General features: G+C 51.5%; 1 protein-coding gene across 4 annotated transcripts in view; it reads left to right on the top strand.

Moving 5' to 3' along the window:
* Nucleotides 1-1,369: 1,369 nt before the first annotated feature.
* Nucleotides 1,370-18,430, top strand: part of TK2 (thymidine kinase 2) — a 30,511-nt gene continuing 13,450 nt past the window's right edge. Inside the window, exons 1-6 of one of the 4 annotated variants that reach the window (XM_055306759.1) lie at nucleotides 1,370-1,484; nucleotides 2,458-2,495; nucleotides 6,372-6,446; nucleotides 10,220-10,273; nucleotides 13,119-13,208; nucleotides 15,478-15,551. In XM_055306759.1, coding sequence (XP_055162734.1) covers nucleotides 1,370-1,484; nucleotides 2,458-2,495; nucleotides 6,372-6,446; nucleotides 10,220-10,273; nucleotides 13,119-13,208; nucleotides 15,478-15,551 — 446 coding nt within the window. Of the gene's footprint in view, nucleotides 1,485-1,810; nucleotides 2,295-2,457; nucleotides 2,496-3,819; nucleotides 3,958-6,371; nucleotides 6,447-10,219; nucleotides 10,274-13,118; nucleotides 13,209-15,477; nucleotides 15,552-18,430 lie in introns of those variants that run through there. The other 3 variants (XR_008661991.1, XM_055306758.1, XM_055306760.1) reach the window with 3 other exon arrangements.

Below are 18,430 nucleotides of genomic sequence, written 5' to 3'. Positions count from 1 at the left end.
CATCTTGTATTTCTGAGAAAGGTAGGAAATGCTTCCACCCAAGCACTAGGATGGGCATGCTCACACAGTTCTTACTGCATCAGCTTGGGTTTCAGGGCCTGGGCCTGTTGAATTATATATATATACCCCATCTACCTCACACCTGGGCTGAATTTTTGCTACCTGACTATAGATGAGATTTACAGACTGCCTTCCCATCCCTAGTTGTCTGTTCGGTTGGAATTTGGTTGTGCCTTTCTTAAAAGAGAAACTGAGGTATATTAATTTTTAATAGTTTAAACACAATTTGGGCAGCCCGGGTGGCTCAGCGGTTTAGCGCTGCCTTCGGCCCAGGGTGTGATCCTGGGGAGCGGGGATCGAGTCCCATGTCGGGCTCCCTGCGTGGAGCCTGCTTCTCCCTCTGCCTCTCTCTATGTGTCTCTCATGAGTAAATAAATAAAATCTTAAAAAAAAAAAGTTTAAACAAAATTTGATTCAGTCAGCATCCAATCTAGTGGATAGAAAGGAGCTCCAAAGAGCTGTACAAGATAAAAGAACTATAGGCAAAAGGAAGCCAGAAGAAGAAAGTCACACTGGCAAAAAAGCTGGCTGGCTGTTGCAAGGTAACTTTGCTTTAGGGGATGGCAGGGGTATATCAAGCAGCCAAACTAAATAGTATTGATCAGGCTATTTCTGATGGACTGGCCTAAGCTTCCATTTCTGGAAACAAGATAACAGTTAAGTCTTGGCTGGGGGAGGGGGGGCTTAGCATAAGCAAACTCTATTTGAGCCTGTTGTCTGTTTTTTGTCTGTGTTTTTTAACACTTTCTTGAGTTATCTAATACATTGACAGTCTAGACCCTGGAAATGTCAAAGTTTGGAGGAAAGAGCGTAGGCTGTGAGGCAAGAAGGTTGGCTTGAGTTCCAGCTTCACCCCTTAATGAATACTTCTGATTTTAAACAAGTTTCCGAAGTTTTCGGAGGATCAGCTCAGCTAGGATTCTGGGAGTGACAATATCCACTTGCAGGATTGTTGGGAAGAATAAATGACACCCCAAGTGTGTGCCAAGTGCCTGGGGAGAACACGTGCCAATCACGTAACCACCACTCATTAATCAAGCGACGGTTTGGGGGTATTGTTGGCCATCCCGACCCCTCCGCCCCCGCCCCAAATCTGCGGTTCATCCTGCGGGCACCCCGTTAGAGGCAGGTTTCCTGGCTCCGCCCTCGCCAGGAATTGCTTCCCTCCTCCCACCGAGGGTGAAACGAGCCCCGGTCTCTTTAAGAGCCGGGCCCGGCGGGCGCGGCCGGGGGGGGGGGGGGGGGGGGGCGGGCGGTGCGCGCTCGCGGCCTCGCGCAGGAAGCTCCGGGCCGCGGGGTGGGCCGGGCCATGCTGCTGCGGCCGCTGCGGACCTGGGGGGCCCGGGCGGCGCGGCGCCAGGGCCCGGGGAGCCCCGCCTGGAGCCCGGGGCCGCGGGGGCCGCCGCGCCGGGCCCCGCCTCGCGGTAACGCGGCTCTCCCTTGCTCGCGGCCGCGGCTCTCGCTCCCTGCGCGGCGGCCCGAACCCGAAGCTACCCCCGGGGCGGGGCGGGGCGGGGCGCGAGGGCGGAGGGGGCGGGGGGAGCCGGGCGCGCGGGAGCGGAGGGGGGCGGAGGGGGGCGGAGGGGCGGGGCGTGGGGGGCGGCCCTCGGCACCTGCTGCACCTGCCGCAGACGCCCGGGCGCGGCGAGGGGGTGGGGCGGGCAGCCGGGAAGCGGGGGTGGGGGGAGGGGAGGGGAGGGGAGGGGGGGAGGGGGCTCCAGAGAGCAGAAAGACCCTCCCACCCCCGCGGGCGGGCGGGCGGCTGCTCGGGTCCGGGTCCAGCTCTCGGCCTTGGGGGAAGACGCAGGCCGGGAGCTGCACTGCAGTCCGCAGCCCCGGGAGGGTGGGGGGTGGTTTAGTCTCTGACTTCCTGCTCCCACTGGGTGGAGGCTGCCCCTTTCCGAGAGGGGAACCGCGGCCGTCGCAGCCAGGGTGTAGCGTTCTCTGGTCTTGGGCCGTGCGGGGCACCTCCAGCGTCCGTGTGATGTCAGCCCCGAAACCCCGAAACCCACGCACGCTGCCCACTCTTAGCCGCGGGGTCCCTGTGGAGGCCACCCTGTGTCTTGACTTGCCGGACCCATCTGTGAGGATCGTAAATACGAAATGCATGGAAAGTGGAAAGTATGACCTACCAGGTGCAAAAACGCTGAGCACAGTTGGGGCCCGGCGGTGCCAACAGGCCCCGGGCCGCCGCTGCGCAGTGTGTCTCACGTGTAGGTGGAGAGCAGTGGCAGGTGTGCCTCCATCCACCCGTGGGGGGACTCCCATGTCGATGGAAGACAGGCTTAGGCCAGGGAGGAAGCATAAATATTACTGTTTCTGTGGTGGTTTCCAAAATTAGGACTAAGAATGAATTACTCAAAGCTGACTTTAAACATGGACTTCTTTCTTTTGTAGATAAAGATAGAGAAAATGAAAAAGAGAAAAAGTCAGTGGTAAGTCCCTCTTTTATGTGCATGCCCCAGTGTAGGATTATATGTATGTAAACAGAGTGGGAGATTATATCTAAATATATATAGAGAGAGGGAGCGCTGAGCTGAGAGCAGGAATATGTGCACATATTAAAAACAGAAATATAAGAGGAACTCCGGGATGAGGAAGTCTGTCTTCACCCCTGGGCCTCAGACCCCCTTCCCAGAGGCCACCTGTTACCAGGTTCTAGTATCCTTATCAAGAGTCTTTACATGTATTCGTAGCCTTTAGGTGGATTGGACTGTTAGCTTGATGAAAGATTACAAAAGGATTTGAAAAACGCTTACCTTCTTGGGTTAGTGGGTGGCAGCCTGGCTGTGAGGGCAAGTCTGCTGACTCCTGCCCCCTGCCCTCCAGTGCTGAGACTAGTGGGGTGCATGGGGGTTTCAGAGAGAATCCGTGGGGGTCCACAGACATGGGTTCAGCCAGTGTAGTGACTTTGAGATGCCAGCTGTGGGGTTTAAGGGCCTGGGGCTGGTATGGGGTTTAAGGTCAAAGAAGGCCCAGCTGGACGTGCTCATGCAGATGTTGGAGTCTTTTTTTTTTTTTTTTTTTTAGATGTTGGAGTCTTTAGCTGGCTAGGGTAGGGAGCAACATTTTGATCACCGTCAATCCAGAGGCTCAGTTCCTCGAGGGAGCTAGAAGTTGGTAGCTTCTGTGGATCAGGAGGGAGTGGTTTGGTGGGTGATGTCAGGAATAGCTTGGATGGGATCTGCAGAGGGCAGAGAGGGTGGGTAAGCCCTCTGGGGTATTTAGGGTGATGGAAAGGGCCTGGGAAGGAGTAAAGTTGCATGAAGGTGATCGATGATTGAAACACTTGAGATGGGGGATCCCTGGGTGGCTCAGCAGCTTGGCGCCTGCCTTTGGCCTGGGGCGCGACCCTGGAGTCCCGGGATCTAGTCCCACGATCTAGTCCCGCGTCAGGCTCCTGGGATGGAGCCTGCTTCTCCCTCTGCCTGTGTCTCTGCCTCTCTCTCTCTCTCTGTCTATCATGAATAAATAAATAAATAAATTAAAAAACAAAAAAAAGAAACACTTGAGATGTGTGGAAGTGTGTTGAAATGAGAGGTGGGGTGGGTTCTGATGATAGATAGGCACCGCAGAGGGAGAAGGGGTATTATGTTGAGCTGGCTGAGAATTTTTTTTAATTTTTTTTAAATTTTTATTTATTTTATGATAGTCACAGAGAGAGAGAGAGAGAAAGAGGCAGAGACATAGGCAGAGGGAGAAGCAGGCTCCATGCACCGGGAGCCCGACGTGGGACTCGATCCGGGGTCTCCAGAATCGCACCCTGGGCCAAAGGCAGGCGCCAAACCGCTGCGCCACCCAGGGATCCCATGGCTGAGAATTGATGCATTATTGTGCTATTAATTGAGCTAGCACTGATGTGAGCCAGGCCTATCCGGGGTGCTTTCAGGCATGCAAGTAAGTCCATGGGAGGTGGCATATAGCCTGCATTTAGGCCTGGGGCTACTCTTAATCATTCAAGTCCTCTGAGTTCCTGGGGACCAAACAGCCCCTGTCATTAGTGAGTGCCTGGTCTGATGGGGAGCAAGGCAATCAATAGGACCCTGGTAGTTCTAGAATAGCAGTGATTCTGGGGGCTGTGAGGAGGGAGCAGGGCTTCCAGAGGACAGGGACTGAGGGGAGCCTGGGGGAGCCTTGAAGCATCCTGGGAAATGAAGCAAAAGGGGAGGCAGGAGTGTTGGAGCAGAGGAAGTTGCAAGTGTGAGTCATAGAAGGAAGAGAACCTGCAGGCCCGAGACTCCAGTCAGTCCCCAGAGAGCTGGCGAGGAGGGACTGGAGACAGGTTCCCAATACCTAGGGCCCCTAAAAGACTTGACCGGATGTGATCTGGTTTGCCTCTCAGGAAGAGATGGTGGTGAGGGATGCCTGGATGGCTCAGTGGTTGAGTGTCTGTCTGCCTTTGGCTCAGGTTGTAATCTTGGGGTCCTGGGATCGAGTCCCCCATCAGGCTTCCCACAGGAAGCCTGCTTCTCCCTTGGCCTACATGTCTGCCTCTCTCTATCTCTCATGAATAAATAAATAATCTTAAAAAAAAAAAAAAGAAGAGATGGTGGTGGACCATGGGTGGGGTTGAGAGGTACTGCTGGGCCAGACTGGAAGGCGTAGAGGCCAATGGGAGGCTGCTCCAGCCGTGTAGGGTAGAGGCTTTAACTGGGGGCTAGGGAGACAGGCCAGTTTATGCAGATGATTGGGAAGCAGGGCCTGGAGAAGTTGCTGGGTGAGGGCCGGAGGCACCCCGGGGTGTTGAGGGGTGGATGACGCAGCCTCTCCTGAGGACTGGAACAGGAAGAGGAGCCGTATGTGGGGGCTGGGAGCTGACGAACTGAGGTGCCCAGAGGACGTCCCATGGGACAGAAGTCGACTATCTGTGCTGAGCTGCAACGGGAAGTCAGTCACCACCACAGAATAGGAACAGGAAGTTCTGGATGACGGTCTCCTCTAATCACTCTGTTCCCTGCAGTGAACGGGAAAGGAACCAAGTCTCTGCAGAACAATGTCTAACTTGAGCTCTTCTACGTTTTCTAGGAAGAGAAAAAGTCCTTTCCCTTAAAGAACAGCAATAAGACAACAAATACATTAGGGCCCTGATGGGATCTACGTTTTGTGTGTCTGTTAGGTTCCTTCTGCCATTTCTTGTTCTGAGGGAGTGAGCTGGGGGCCCGGACCCGGAGGGGGGCTGGCATCTGTAGAAGTGGGAATGTGTGGTCTCCCAGATACCTGTTAGCATCCTGTTAGCATCGAGGTGGGAGGGAACATTCACAGGTGACTGGCAAAGTTTATAGTGGGGGGAGCAAGGTGAGACAGCCCGCTGTGACCCCGCGTGGGTTATGTAGGGGATGACAGGCTTCCCTGGGGTCATGAAAAGGGTCTAACAGACCTATGTGCATTTCCATCTCTTTCCTTGGCCAAGCCCTCTGACTTGGGCAAGCCATCTACATGGCCCATGTTTCTCTGCCTTCCTCCAGTCTGTTTTTTTTTTTTTTTTTTAAGATATTATTAACTTATTCATGCAGAGACACAGGCAGAGGGAGAAGCAGTTTCCTCATGGGGAGCCTGATGCGGGAGTAGATCCCAGGATCCTGGGATCATGACCTGAACCAAAGGCAGATACTCAACCGCTGAGCCACCCAGGTGCCCCTCCCGCCTGGGTTTATAGGTCACTGTGCCCTGATGGCTATGAGCCCTCTCTCTCAGTTAGTGTGAGCAGTGTGGGTTCAAGCTGTCCTTTCTGCTTAAGTCCTTTCTACAAGCCTCATTCTTCTCTTCTGTGAAAATGTTAGGACTCACTGCTTAGCTGTCACGGTCAAGTGTTGTAATGGTCTACGTTACCCGTCTTATGGCCTGGCCTGAAGCAAGGTGCTCAACCAAGCCCTCTCCTGCCCGATTACTTTGCAGTCCATGTTTTCCTGTGTAAAGCAGTGAGTTAGGTACCACATAACGCATAGGTACTCTGGTTAAGGAGGCAGGACACTTGGGCCTAAAATCTGTCTGAGGGGTTGAGCTAGGGAAGGGCAGAGCTATGGTGGGCACAGCAAACTGTGTACGGTAGGAAGGGATTTTAGGCGGGCGGTGGCTTGGTGGCCATCCGTAGTGGGCCTGGAGCCAGCCACCAGGAGTGGGAATCAGTTTGTGATTCCCACTGCTCATGGTGGGACCTTGGAAATTTCCCATGGGGGAAATTTTGTGTGCACATTGAAGACTTGAACTGAATCATTTATGCTGTTTCACCTGAGCCCTTCCCTAGAAATTCTTCCCTGATACTCCCCTCAGTGCTTAATTTTTTATTCTAATGTGCATTTATCTTTTGTTAGATCTGTGTTGAGGGCAATATTGCAAGCGGGAAGACGACGTGCCTGGAGTTCTTCTCCAACACAACAGACATTGAGGTATGGCCTCTACACTGGGTTCAAGACAACCTGGAAAAGCTGGATGGAAGTGACTTATAGAGGGTGTAGAGCAGCTGTATCTCAGAAATATAATGCAAGCCACATAGGTAATATACAATTCCTAATAGTTTTACTAAAAAAAACCCAAATCCCAAAAGAATATTTAATTTGATACAACATATTCTAAATGTTATCATGTCAGCATGTATCTGTATAAAAATCATCAATGAGCTGTTTTTATTTTTTTTATTTTTTTATTTTTTTAAGATTTTTATTTATTCATGATAGCCACACAGAGAGAGAGAGAGAGAGAGGCAGAGACACAGGCAGAGGGAGAAGTAGGCTCCATGCACCAGGAGCCCGACGTGGGACCCGATCCCAGGTCTCCAGGATCGTGCCCTGGGCCAAAGGCAGGCGCTAAACCGCTGCACCACCCAGGGTTCCCAATGAGCTGTTTTTAAAAAGGTGTTATGTATTTATTCATGAGAGACACACAGAGATAGGCAGAGACACAGGCAGGGGGAGAAGCAGCCTCCCCGTGGAGAGCCTGATGCAGGACTTGATCCAAAAATCCCAGGATCGTGACCTGAGCCAAAGGCAGGTGCTCAACTGCCGAACCACCCAGGTGTCCCTCAATGAGCTACTTTGTATTCTATTTTTCACACCAAGTTTTTGAAATCTGGAATGTATTTTAGACGTATGGTGTATCTCAATTTGGCCTGGTCACATTTGAAGTTTGCAATAGCTACACGTGGCTCATAGCCCCTGTGTTGGACACTGTGGGCATAGGCTTCCTGTCGGCTTAGGAGGGGTCTACTGTGGAAAGGAAGTCAGGCTGGTAAGAGTGGCTGGAATGTTGCAGTGTTAATCCGACGTATCTGTGTCCAGGCTGGGGAATGTTAGCATGGGTAGCCAATTAACGTAATCTCTAGTTTATTTATAGCCCAGTCAGTCAGAATAACCTCGTAGATTTTGGAGAAGTGCTTCTACACTAAGACCCTGACTCTTCTTCTTGGTAGATTTTAGTTTAATGGTGTCATTTTTTTTTTTCAATTTTGGCTCTTTTTTGTTACTGTAGATCTTACAATTTTCATACATTTAGAGGTGTTTTCTTTCCTTCTTTCCCTTCTCTGCTTTTTACTTCTATTAAAAATATATATGGTCTGAGGGGCACTTGAGTGGCTCAGTCGGTTAAGCATCCGACTCTTGATTTTGGCTCAGGTCATGATCTGAGGGTCCTGGGATCGAGCCCCACATGGGCTCCTTGCTCAGCCTGGAGTCAGCTCGTCTCTCTCCCTTTGCCCCTCCTCCTTTCTCTCTCTCTCTCTCTCTCTCTCTCTCTCTCTCTCTCTCTCTCAGATAAATAAATAAATCCTTTAAAAAATATATGCCTATGGTTTGATAAAAAGAATAAACATTCTGTAGCCCTCATCTTGTTTGTACAGAAAAGAGTTTGCAGGCCCAAGACCACTGTCCTCAGACAGGCTCATGTGCAATGTTGGCCCTTGGCTGGCATGTGGGAACTTAGATTTTGGGAGCGTTCCATCGTTTCCTAACTGATAGAAATGGCTCTCTGTGCCTAAACTGCTTGTGCAAACCATATGGTTTATCCCGGACACCTGCTTTCTTTCTGGGAGCCTGGAATTTTTGCATGTGCCGGCCAGAGCCTGCCTACATGCGTGGACTCTGATAAAATCCCTGAACTGCTGGGCTTAGGCCAGCTTCCCTGGTAGACAAGACCTCACACGTGGTGTCTCAGCTTGCTGCTGGGGGAGTTAACTGCTTCCTGTGTGACTCCCCTGCAAGAGGCCCCTTGGAAACTTGTGCGTGGTCTCCCTGCAGACTTTTTTCCATCCACTCTTTTCTCTTTGCCAATTTTGTTTTGTATCCTCTCCCCGTACAAATCTTAGCTGTGAATACCACTATGTGCTGTGTCCTGTGCATCCTCCTAGTGGGTCATCACACCTGGGGAGGCAGGGGTCTTAGGGACTCCGGACATGCCTGTCCTGAGTAGTGTAACTCTGCATGGCATTTGAGGAGCACTTATGTTCTCAGCTAAGACCTTGGAGCCAGGGAACAACAACAGAAATAATAACAAGAGTCCGCATCTAACGAGGATAACTATATACTGGGCACTGTGTTAAGGCTTCATTCTACCGTCTAATTGGCTTTGCAGTCTTTTGAGAGTAGTCTCTATGAGGTAGGTACAGTTATTCCCTCGGTAGCAGAGCAGGAAACAGGCTCAGTGAGGTAAATGAATGGCCAGTGTCACACTGCTAGCATGTGGTGGAGCCAGATCCCAGCCTGGGCTCACTGGCTCTGGGGACCTCACCTCTGTAGCGTAAAGAACTTCGATGGCTTTAGGAAGACCTCACTTAACCTTTGGATCTCAGCTCATTGCTCTTGACCTCCCCAGCTAGGTTACCCTTCTTGGTGTAGATTCTTCTGGTCCTTCTATACCCTTGTTTCATACTACTTCTCAGGGCTTTGAAAATATGTGATTTCTGTGATGATTTGATTAAGGTCTGCTTCTCACAGTACGTTTTTTTGTTTTTTTTAAGATTTATTTATCTTAGCACGAGTGAGTGTGCCTGAGTAGGGGGAGGGGCAGAGAGGGAGGGAGAGAGAGAATCTCAAGTAGATTTCTTGCTGAGTGCGCAGCCCACGTGGGGCTCCATCTCCCAACCGCGAGATCATGATGTGAGCTGAAACCAAGAGTAGGACGCTCAACCCACTGAACTGCCCAGGCACCCCAAGGTGCCCCAAGTTTAAAATTTCATAAAAGCAGGGACTGAGGGACACCTGGGTGGTTCAGAGGTTGGGCATCTGCCCTCAGCTCAGGGCGTGATCCCAGGATCCAGGACTGAATCCCGCACTGGGCTCCCTGCCTCTGCCTATGTCTCTGCCCCTCTCTCTCTGTGTCTCTCATAAATAAATAAATCTTAAAAAAAAAAAAAAAAAACAGGGACCGAGGTGGGTTTGCTCTTGCCTAGCATGGCACTTAGCACAGTGAGTCCTCAATAAGTGTTGGATGGTAGAGCCATAGATGGAGCACAGGTCAGGGCCACCTGTGACCAGCCTCTGGTCAGGGGAGTAGAAGGGTGGGGGGAGTTACTCTTCCTGGGTCCCATACATTGCTTTCCTTTGGTCTTTAGTGACCTATAGAACCTGCTTACATGCCCTTTCAGGTCCCTGGATGGATCCAGCTACTCTCAAAATCTTGGCCGCAAGAACCCCATTTAAATCCTTTCTAGCATGTACCTATACCCCTAGAGAGGCTCTGGCACAGTTGAGGAAGTGAACTAATGAAACCTGACTCTTACTGTCTGCATGCCCAATGCAGAGACCCAAGGGAGGAAGTGGAGGGGGGTGTTGCAAATTGCTGAGGTCACAGGAGAGCCCCCAGCAGGGCAGCTGGGCTTCAGGCCACAGCTGGAAGTGCTGCCAGTAGCTTCCCTCTTGGCTTCTGTCCCCTGTCTGGCCAGCCTGACATGGGCACAGTACGGGCTGGGATAGAGCACATGGAGGAGAGATCGAATGAACTGCCTTGCCCTCAGGGAGGGGAGGGAGCTGCCAAGGCAGCTGGAAGGGCGGCATGTGTAGACTTGCACTCAGGAAAGGACAGTGTCCTCAGGTCACTTTGGAAAGTCACGTGAGAAAGCCACTCTGGTGGAGTTGTGGCTTCACAGAGATGGTTGCCTGGCTCTCTCGGTCCACCCTGGGAGCCCGTGTCCTGAGGAATGGCAGAGCTCTGTTGTTTTCTTTTCTTGCAGGTGTTACAGGAACCGGTGCCCAAGTGGAGAAATGTCCGTGGCCATAGCCTTCTGGTGAGTGTGTTGTTTCTTGCGTGAACTACCTGCTTCCACCTGAGTGCTGGGAATGGTGGTGCTGGTGCCTGAGCCTGCCCCCTCCCTGCACAGGCCTTTGCTGGCTCGAAGCTGGCCTGGAGGAGAAGAGGGAGGGGACAGATGGAACATGACAGCGTATTTGTGTTCTGAGGTCAGCGGTCTCTGAGGCCTGGCTGGGCGTTTGCACATCACAGGGTCCACTGTCCCAGACCTATCCCAGTGGTCAGCCTTGGCTACCAGGGGTGTCCATTTCCTGCTGCTCATTCCACCCCTGCCCTCTCCTAGAAGAAACTGTTGGAACTGAGGTCTCTCCGGGCCCAGCCCCAGGACCCGTCTCTGAGTAACCAGCTTCCTTGGCAAACCTCTGATCTGGGTTAGCACTTGGCAATGTCCTGGGGCTGAATCTGCCTCACGCTGGAGGCAGGTGGACCAGCCTAGTCTGGGTGGACCTAGCAAGCAGGGGCTATGCTGTGCTTGCACCCCTTCCCCTTCCTGCCCCAGGGAGAATGCTCTGCTCTGGCTGCTTGAAAGAGAGGGGTGGGGTTTGAGTCCGCTAAGAGGGAGCTGAAGAAACGGATGCTGCTTCTGGGCTCCTGCCTGTGACGGAGGGATGATTAGTTTTAGTTTTCAGGTGAGAGAACTGTGGCTAAAATAAGTTGCCTGAGGAGATACCATTGGCAAATGACAGATCACGGTCTGACCCACGGACCAAGGAGCTTGTGCTATCATCTCCTCGTTTCCAGCAACACCAATGACATCTCCTTGTGTGGCTCTTTAGACTCTGAGTTCCACTAGAGGCAGGGACTGTGTCTAACTTGGTAACTGTAGTTTGCTAGAACATAGCATTCTGTGAAGCACTTAGTAGGCGTCCGTTCATTCGTTCGTTCATTCATTCATTCTACCTATATTTACTGCATTCCTCCTATGTGCCGGACACTGTCCTAGGCACTAGGGCAGCGAGCACCTCCAAGCTCCTGCTCTCTTGGCCTAATATTCTAGTGCAAGAAGGCAGAAGACAGTTTGCTGTATGACTTGGTGGGTGGTGATAGGAGCTACAAAAACATCTAATGCAGGCAAAAGGATATTGTTTAAGGCAAAGACTCTTCGAGTCTTTGAATAAAGAATCTTAGAGACATAAAAAGAGTTGCCCCTCCATGCATGTGGGAGACGACGATGGAATGCCAGTCATTCTCTTTGGACATAACAAAGAAGCCTCAGAAACACTCATATTCTCTGGGAACCAGGACTGGATTATTAGGTCAGACAATTGGGTCATAGACCTTAGGGCTCAGAGATGACATTTCACAGGACACAGTCCCAGTCTCAGGAGTTTGAGGCTCCATGATACAAAGAGCTTTTTCTTTCTTTTTTTTTAAAAGATTTTATTTATTTATTCATGAGAGACAGAGAGAGAGGTAGAGACACAGGCAGAGGGAAAAGTAGGCTCCATGCAGGGAGCCCGACGTGGGACTCAATGCCGGGACTCCGGGATCACACCCTGAGCCGAAGGCAGGTGCTCAACTGCTGAGCCACCCGGGTGTCTCACAAGAGCATTTCCTTTTTTTTTTTAATTTTTTAAAAAAATTTTATTTACTTATGATAGTCACATAGAGAGAGAGAGAGAGAGGCAGAGACATAGGCAGACGGAGAAGCAGGCTCCATGCACCGGGAGCCCGATGTGGGACTCGATCCCGGGTCTCCAGGATCGCGCCCTGGGCCAAAGGCAGGCGCCAAACCGCTGCACCACCCAGGGATCCCATCACAAGAGCATTTCCAATGACAGTTTTATAACACAGAATATTAAAGAATTAGATATCTTGACACATATTTTCACTCTGGACAGAAGGGCGAGTTTGATAGTTTTAGGAAGTCTTAATTCATCACTTTATCCGAATCAGCTTGCTGGTGCAGGAAAGTGCGTGTGTGTGTGTGCGTGCGCACGCGCGTGCAGACTTCAGACAAGAAGGAGGGTTTCTCCTAACTGTCTCAGATTTTCTTTCACCTGCAGGTAGGAATCCACAGTTTTCTAGGCAGAGCACTAGAATTTCATTCATTAGCATTGAGAGGGGAATAAAAGAAAAAGCAAAAATGCTGAAAAGGGCAGAACTTAAGATTATTAGCAAGTGGAATATGGAACATGGACTGCTTTTTATGTACAGGCAAGAGAGAATGATGGGCACGGGCCTGCTATTTTGGATAGGATAGTTGGAGAAGGCATCTCTGCTAAGGTGACATCGGAGCACAGACTTAAAACATCGGGATGGAGGGAGCAGTGCAGGTATCTGGAGCAAGAGTGGTTAGAAGGCACAGCAAATGCAAAGGCCCTCATGCTTGGGTGTTTGGGGGAACACTCAGGAGGCTCACGTGATTGGAAGCACATTGAGTCAGAGGGAGGAGGGTACTAGACAAGAGAAAGTGGCAGTGATTTCTAGGGCCCTGTGAGCCTTAGTAAGGGCTTTGGATTTTGTTCTGAATGTAGCAGGAAGTCCTTGGAAAGTTCTGAGTAGAGGAGTGACAAGAGCTGACTGAGGTTTAACAGGCTCACTTTGCTGGCTGGAGAAGTGACTTCAGGGAGCCCTGTAAACCCTGACTCATGGAGTGTTCCCTGAGGACTTCATAGAGGCTCCTCTCATGGCCATTACTTAGTTGTCCTGTCATTGCCCTGGTGCCTGTCCACTGTCCTGAGAGCCCTGTGACCACGTTGGGTTCATCCCTCACCTCACTGCAACCCCATTGGGTTGTCACGAGATGGCCGTGACTGAAGAGACCAGAGTCCTACAGCTAGAGCTCTTTGAGGTAACATGCTGCATTTTCCCCTGTGCAGGGTCTGATGTACCGTGATGCCTGTCGCTGGGGCCTCACACTGCAGACATACGTGCAGCTCACCATGCTGGACCACCATACTCGTCCTCAGGTACATTTCAGATGCTTGGCTTCAGCCTTCTGAAAGCGTTCTTCATGTGGGGGGTATATGGTAGCCAGGAAAGGAGACCTCAGGAGGAAGCTGCGAGAGACCTGGAGCTGCTCAGCCTCCTGTGTGTCTGGGGCCAAGGGCTCCTGTTCCTGCACTCTCCGAGGTCCGGCCTCCAGCGCCTCCACCCGGCAACCTAAGCTAGGTGTGCCACTGTGAGCTTGAGTCTTCACAACCTGACCACTCCTGCGCTCAACGTTATTTACCTCAGTTCTTCTCCAAGTGTGCCTGGATCTGGAGCAGCAGGAGCACCCAGAAACTTGTTAGAAATGTACATTTTCGGGCCCCATCCCAGACCTGGTGCACCAGAAATTCTGGAGATGAGGCCCAGCAATCTGTGTTTTATCAAGCTCTCCAGGTGATTTTAACGCATGCTTTTGTTTGTTTGCATGTTGAGAACCACTGATCTAACCTTCATGAGGTCTGGCTCTTGGTTCATATTATTGGGTGAAAGAATTTGATTGGCTCAGCTTGGGTCCTGTGCCTAGCCCTGTGCCAGTCAGGTGTTGGGGCAGATCACAGGGCACAGACCTGTTGCCTCGGCCCCTTCCATCAACAGGCCTGGGAATGGGAGCAGAGTCTCTTAGCAGAGAGACTGGCTGAGGAGAGCTGCATTGGCTCCTCTGGTTCAGCATTGGAAGCCCAGCCCAAAAGGCCCGCTTTGGGTGCTCTCCATGAAGGAGACGGGAGATCCCTATGGCCAGTGATGTTGCCACGCCCACTCTGCTGGATGGTTTGATCCAGGGCTGGGGGGTTGTGACTGTAGCTATCGTTCTACAAATCTGCATCTTTTTATTTATTTATTTATTTATTTTTTATTTTTTTAATTCTTTTATTTATTTATGATAGTCACACACAGAGAGAGAGAGAGAGGCAGAGACATAGGCAGAGGGAGAAGCAGGCTCCATGCACTGGGAGCCCGACATGGGATTCGATCCCGGGTCTCCAGGATCGCGCCCTGGGCCAAAGGCAGGCGCCAAACCGCTGCGCCACCCAGGGATCCCATCTTTTTATTTTTTTTAAAGATTTTATTTGTTTATTTGACAGAGCATAAGCAGGGGGAGTGGCAGGCAGAGGGAGAGGGAGACCCCAGGACCCTGGGATCATAACCTGAGCCGAGGCAGATGCTTAACCAACTGAGCCATCCAGGTGCCCCTAAATCTGCATCTTTTAAAAATGGAAAGATAGGAGCAGATCCATATGAATTTCTTTCTCCCCAAATATCTGTCTCCATGATACAGATCAGAGCCTCTGAGGTTGGCACTTTTCGCCTTTGCCCACCCTGCTTCTCCTGAGCAGGCACTCAGTTGCAAATCTAAATTGTATCTAAGGTCTGAATATAAGAGGACGTATATGTTTTTATCTATTTAAGGAAATCTAACATGAAGGATGGAGAGAAAGAGATGGACAGACAAGGAAAGAGGAGTGGAAGGAGAGATGGCTGAGCGGGGAGCTAGTAGATGGGCAGTAGAGAGTCATAGATAAGGAGACGATGGAAAAAACAGAAAGGAAGATGACAGATAAACACAAGGAGAGAGAGAGCCAGGAAATTCCTGGGTTATAGCTTTGAACGTGCCTGTGATTTGCTGGTCCAGGTCCCATGGGTGCTGTGGGCCAGGCTGAGTGAGAGCAGGGTTTGCCAAGTTGGGCACAGTCCTTCCCAGTTTCCAGAAGGCTGCAGTGATCCTCAGCCAGCCCTGTGAGGAGGCACCAAGGTCTCACATCTTTGCGGGCCCTCGGTCGCTGATTTGCAGAGTCCCCCGGAATGTCACCCACATCCCAGCCCTCTTGGGGCCCTACCTCCGACATATAGATCCGTCTGCTTAAGCAGATGCACACTGTGTGGCTCCATAATCACCACACTTTTCACCTGACGACACTCTGCTGGACAGCCCTTGGCAGTTTTTCCAGCACTTCCCCAAGTCGACAAGCCAGTTGAGCCTCACCTCTCCCGTGAAAGGCTGCGGATGCTAAACCCATCAGTCCCTGCCTTGTCGCACTGGCCCCTGAACTTCAGGGTGTGGGGAGGGTCCTGGACTGAGGGCACAGTGCAGGCGAGGCCCGTGTCAGACCCACACTTCTGCTTTGGTGTCTGCCTCACTCCCACGGCTTCTCTAATCTTGTATTTGGCAGAGACCAGAGGCAGGGGGAGCAACACGCATTCTTCAAGCCTTCCTGACCTGAGTCGGTGAATCACTTTGTTTTCTTTTAGACATCACCTGTACGGTTGATGGAGCGGTCGATTCACAGCGCAAGATATATTTTTGTAGAAAACCTATATAGAAGGTACCGTAGTTCACACCATTGATTATTTATAAAATCATTAATTTTGTAGAAATTAAACTGGAACGTATGGATTCATGTGACAGATATTGAGTACCTACTGGGTTGTATCTGTTAGCTCCTGCCACAGTAATGCTCTGTAACAGCCAGCCCCTGGACCTCGGTGGCAGACAGCTTTCTGCATTGATTGCTCAGGCATCTAGGGCGTTTGGCCAGATGACTCTGCCGACCTTGGCAGCTGGGCCCAGTGATATGTCTGGGGGTTGTCTGGTCTAGGATGGCTCTGGCAAGGGTGACCGGGGTGACTCCTCTCTCCTTGCTGCTCATCCTCCTTATGGGACCAGCAAGCTAGACTGGACACTTCTCATGGTGACGATGGAGAGCAAAAGGCACCAGCAGAAATGCATGAGTGCTTTTCAGGCCTCAGCTTCACATATGCTAACGTCCCACTGGCCAAAGCAGGTCACGCTAGCCGACCCCAGTCTGCCAGGTTGGGAGGGCCCATGTGGGTGACATGGGAAAGTGGGATGTGGGGCTGGGTGAAGACCTAGAGCAACAGAGCATTCAGTCTAGGACGTTAAGCACAGCGTTTGTTATAATTTCACTCCAAACTGTCCTCTGCCTTCATGGGAGTGGACTCTTATACAGACATAGTTAGGGGACTTCTGGTGGCCCTCAGTGCTGAGGTGTCAGAAGCTTGGGACCCTCCTGATTTCTGTGCTCAGTTGACTGCTGATTTTAGGGGTCTTGGGGAGATGGGCTACAGGATGCTATTTGAAGCTTCGACTCCTTCCACACCCCTCTCTCCTTGGTAGCTGGGTGCCTGGTCGCCCTCTCCTTGCCAACCTCTGCGTTACTGCTTCTTCCTGCCCTGAGCTTGGGGTGCTGCTGTCGCTCCCTCACAGACGGGTCCTGATGTCAGGTTTGTCCTGACATCCATCTTCCACTCTCTACATGCTGGCTCCCTGCTCCTTCTCATCTGTCCTGAGTGTTGCCTCTTCCAGCCCTCCCCAGCCACACTGGCTAGATGGGTTGGACCTCTTTCCCATTTAAAAAAAAAATTATTTAATTTTTTTATTTGAGAGAGAGCGAGTGAGAGAGCATGAGCAGGAAGGCAGGCAGAGGGCAGCCCGGGTGGCTCAGCAGTTTAGCGCCTGCCTTTGGCCCAGGGTGTGATCCTAGAGACCCGGGATCGAGTCCCACGTCGGGCTCCCTACATGGAACCTGCTTCTCCCTCTGCCTGTGTCTCTCATGAATAAATAAATAAAATTTTTTAAAAAAAAGAAGAGAGGCATTTGGAGAGGGAGAGGCCGACTTCTCGGCCGAGTAGGAGCCCAGTGTGGGGCTCAATCCCAGGACCCTGGGACCACAGGCAGATGCCTAGCTGGCTGAACCACCTAGGTGCCCCTCTTTCTCATTTTTAATTACTTCTTTCTGTTGTTTTTCTTCATGGTATATAAGACAACTTTTGAGTAGGTTGAACCATATGAAATTATTAACATTTGACCAATTTTGACCTACAAGAATGGCAGTTACATGTGGTTCAACTTGGTTTATGTTTATTTGTTCAATTGTCTGTTGTGTCTCCCCCCACACCCCCAGCTGAACCATAAGCTCTTCGAGGACAGGGGGCATGTCAGCTGTACTTGCCTAGCGTGAACCCAGCATGGGGCCGCACCTGGGCCATATGGTTAGCTGTTGCTGGGTGGGCGATGGGATGTGTGACCGCTCTTGGGTCTCCAGCCAGACCTGTTCCCCAGGCTCTGGCCCCAGCTGTTTCACACCCTTTCCTTCGAGGGGGCCCCTATAAAGGCTTCTCGCATTGGTCCTGAGCTGCCGTGGATCATGCCTATTAGCCTGTGTGGCCCCAAAACGAGAGCCTCTGCTCCCATCCATTCGGAGCATTAGACTAATGCCATGGGGTCAGGACAACGGCCAGGGCAGGTTCTGACTGTAGCTTTGTCCTCCCAGCTTCCAGCAGGAGTGGTCCTGATGCTAGAGCCCCATCTTCCCCCAGCTGCCTGAGATTCACCTGTGGGGCCGAGGTGTCCACCACAGGTTTACCCAGCGCTTCACTCTCCTTTGCTCCCTGCTCATCATTGTCTCTGCCAGAGGGAAGACAGGCAGAGGAGAGACGAGAAAGAACAAAGGAGCCTCACCGGTGTTTGCTTATTGCTCTGATGAAAGTGTAGGCCGAAGAGTGGACCATGGGCAGCGGGGTGGGACTTCTATGCCCTTCACCTAGCGAGACTCTCTGTCTTGTAATTGCCATCAGCTTGGCCACTTCTTTGTGGCCGCCACTGGCTCTCTTTGAAGAGGGTAACTGGGAATATAATGACCAGAGGCCCAGCGGGGAGAGTGAGGTGTCAAGTTCGGAGAACCTGGGTCCCATCCTGGCTTTGGAATTTGCTGTCTTTGTGAGCATGGGCAAGTTCCTAAACCTCCCTAAGCCCTCCCCTTCTCTAATTCCTGTCGTCTATCTCTGGAGATCTTATGCAACAGTTGCCTAGTTTAGGGTTTGTGCCCCTTATGCAAGTCCTGTCTACCCTGCTCTTCACAAAATTCACCAGCTAACCCCCTACCCCTTACCTGCAGGCTGCCCAACACCTGGCAGATTTCCCCAGGAGCCACTTGTCTCTGTTTTCTCAGGAGGCAGTTTTAACTGATGTCCATGGGCTTTGGGTACTCACGTCTGTAGTCTTTCATTGCAGCATTTTTTTTAAAGGATTTTATTTATTTATTCATGAGAGACAGAGCAAGAGAGAGAGAGGGAGAGAGAGGCAGAGACACAGGCAGAGGGAGAAGCAGGCTCCATGCAGGGAGCCCGATGCGGGACCTGATCCCGGGACCCCAGGATCATGCCCTGGGCCAAAAGCATGTGC

Source organism: Nyctereutes procyonoides, unplaced genomic scaffold, assembly GCF_905146905.1.
Source record: "Nyctereutes procyonoides isolate TBG_1078 unplaced genomic scaffold, NYPRO_anot_genome, whole genome shotgun sequence".
NCBI classification, from domain to species: Eukaryota; Metazoa; Chordata; class Mammalia; order Carnivora; family Canidae; genus Nyctereutes; species Nyctereutes procyonoides.
The sequence above is the reverse complement of the archived record's forward strand: the minus strand, read 5'-3'. Positions and strand labels throughout refer to the sequence as shown.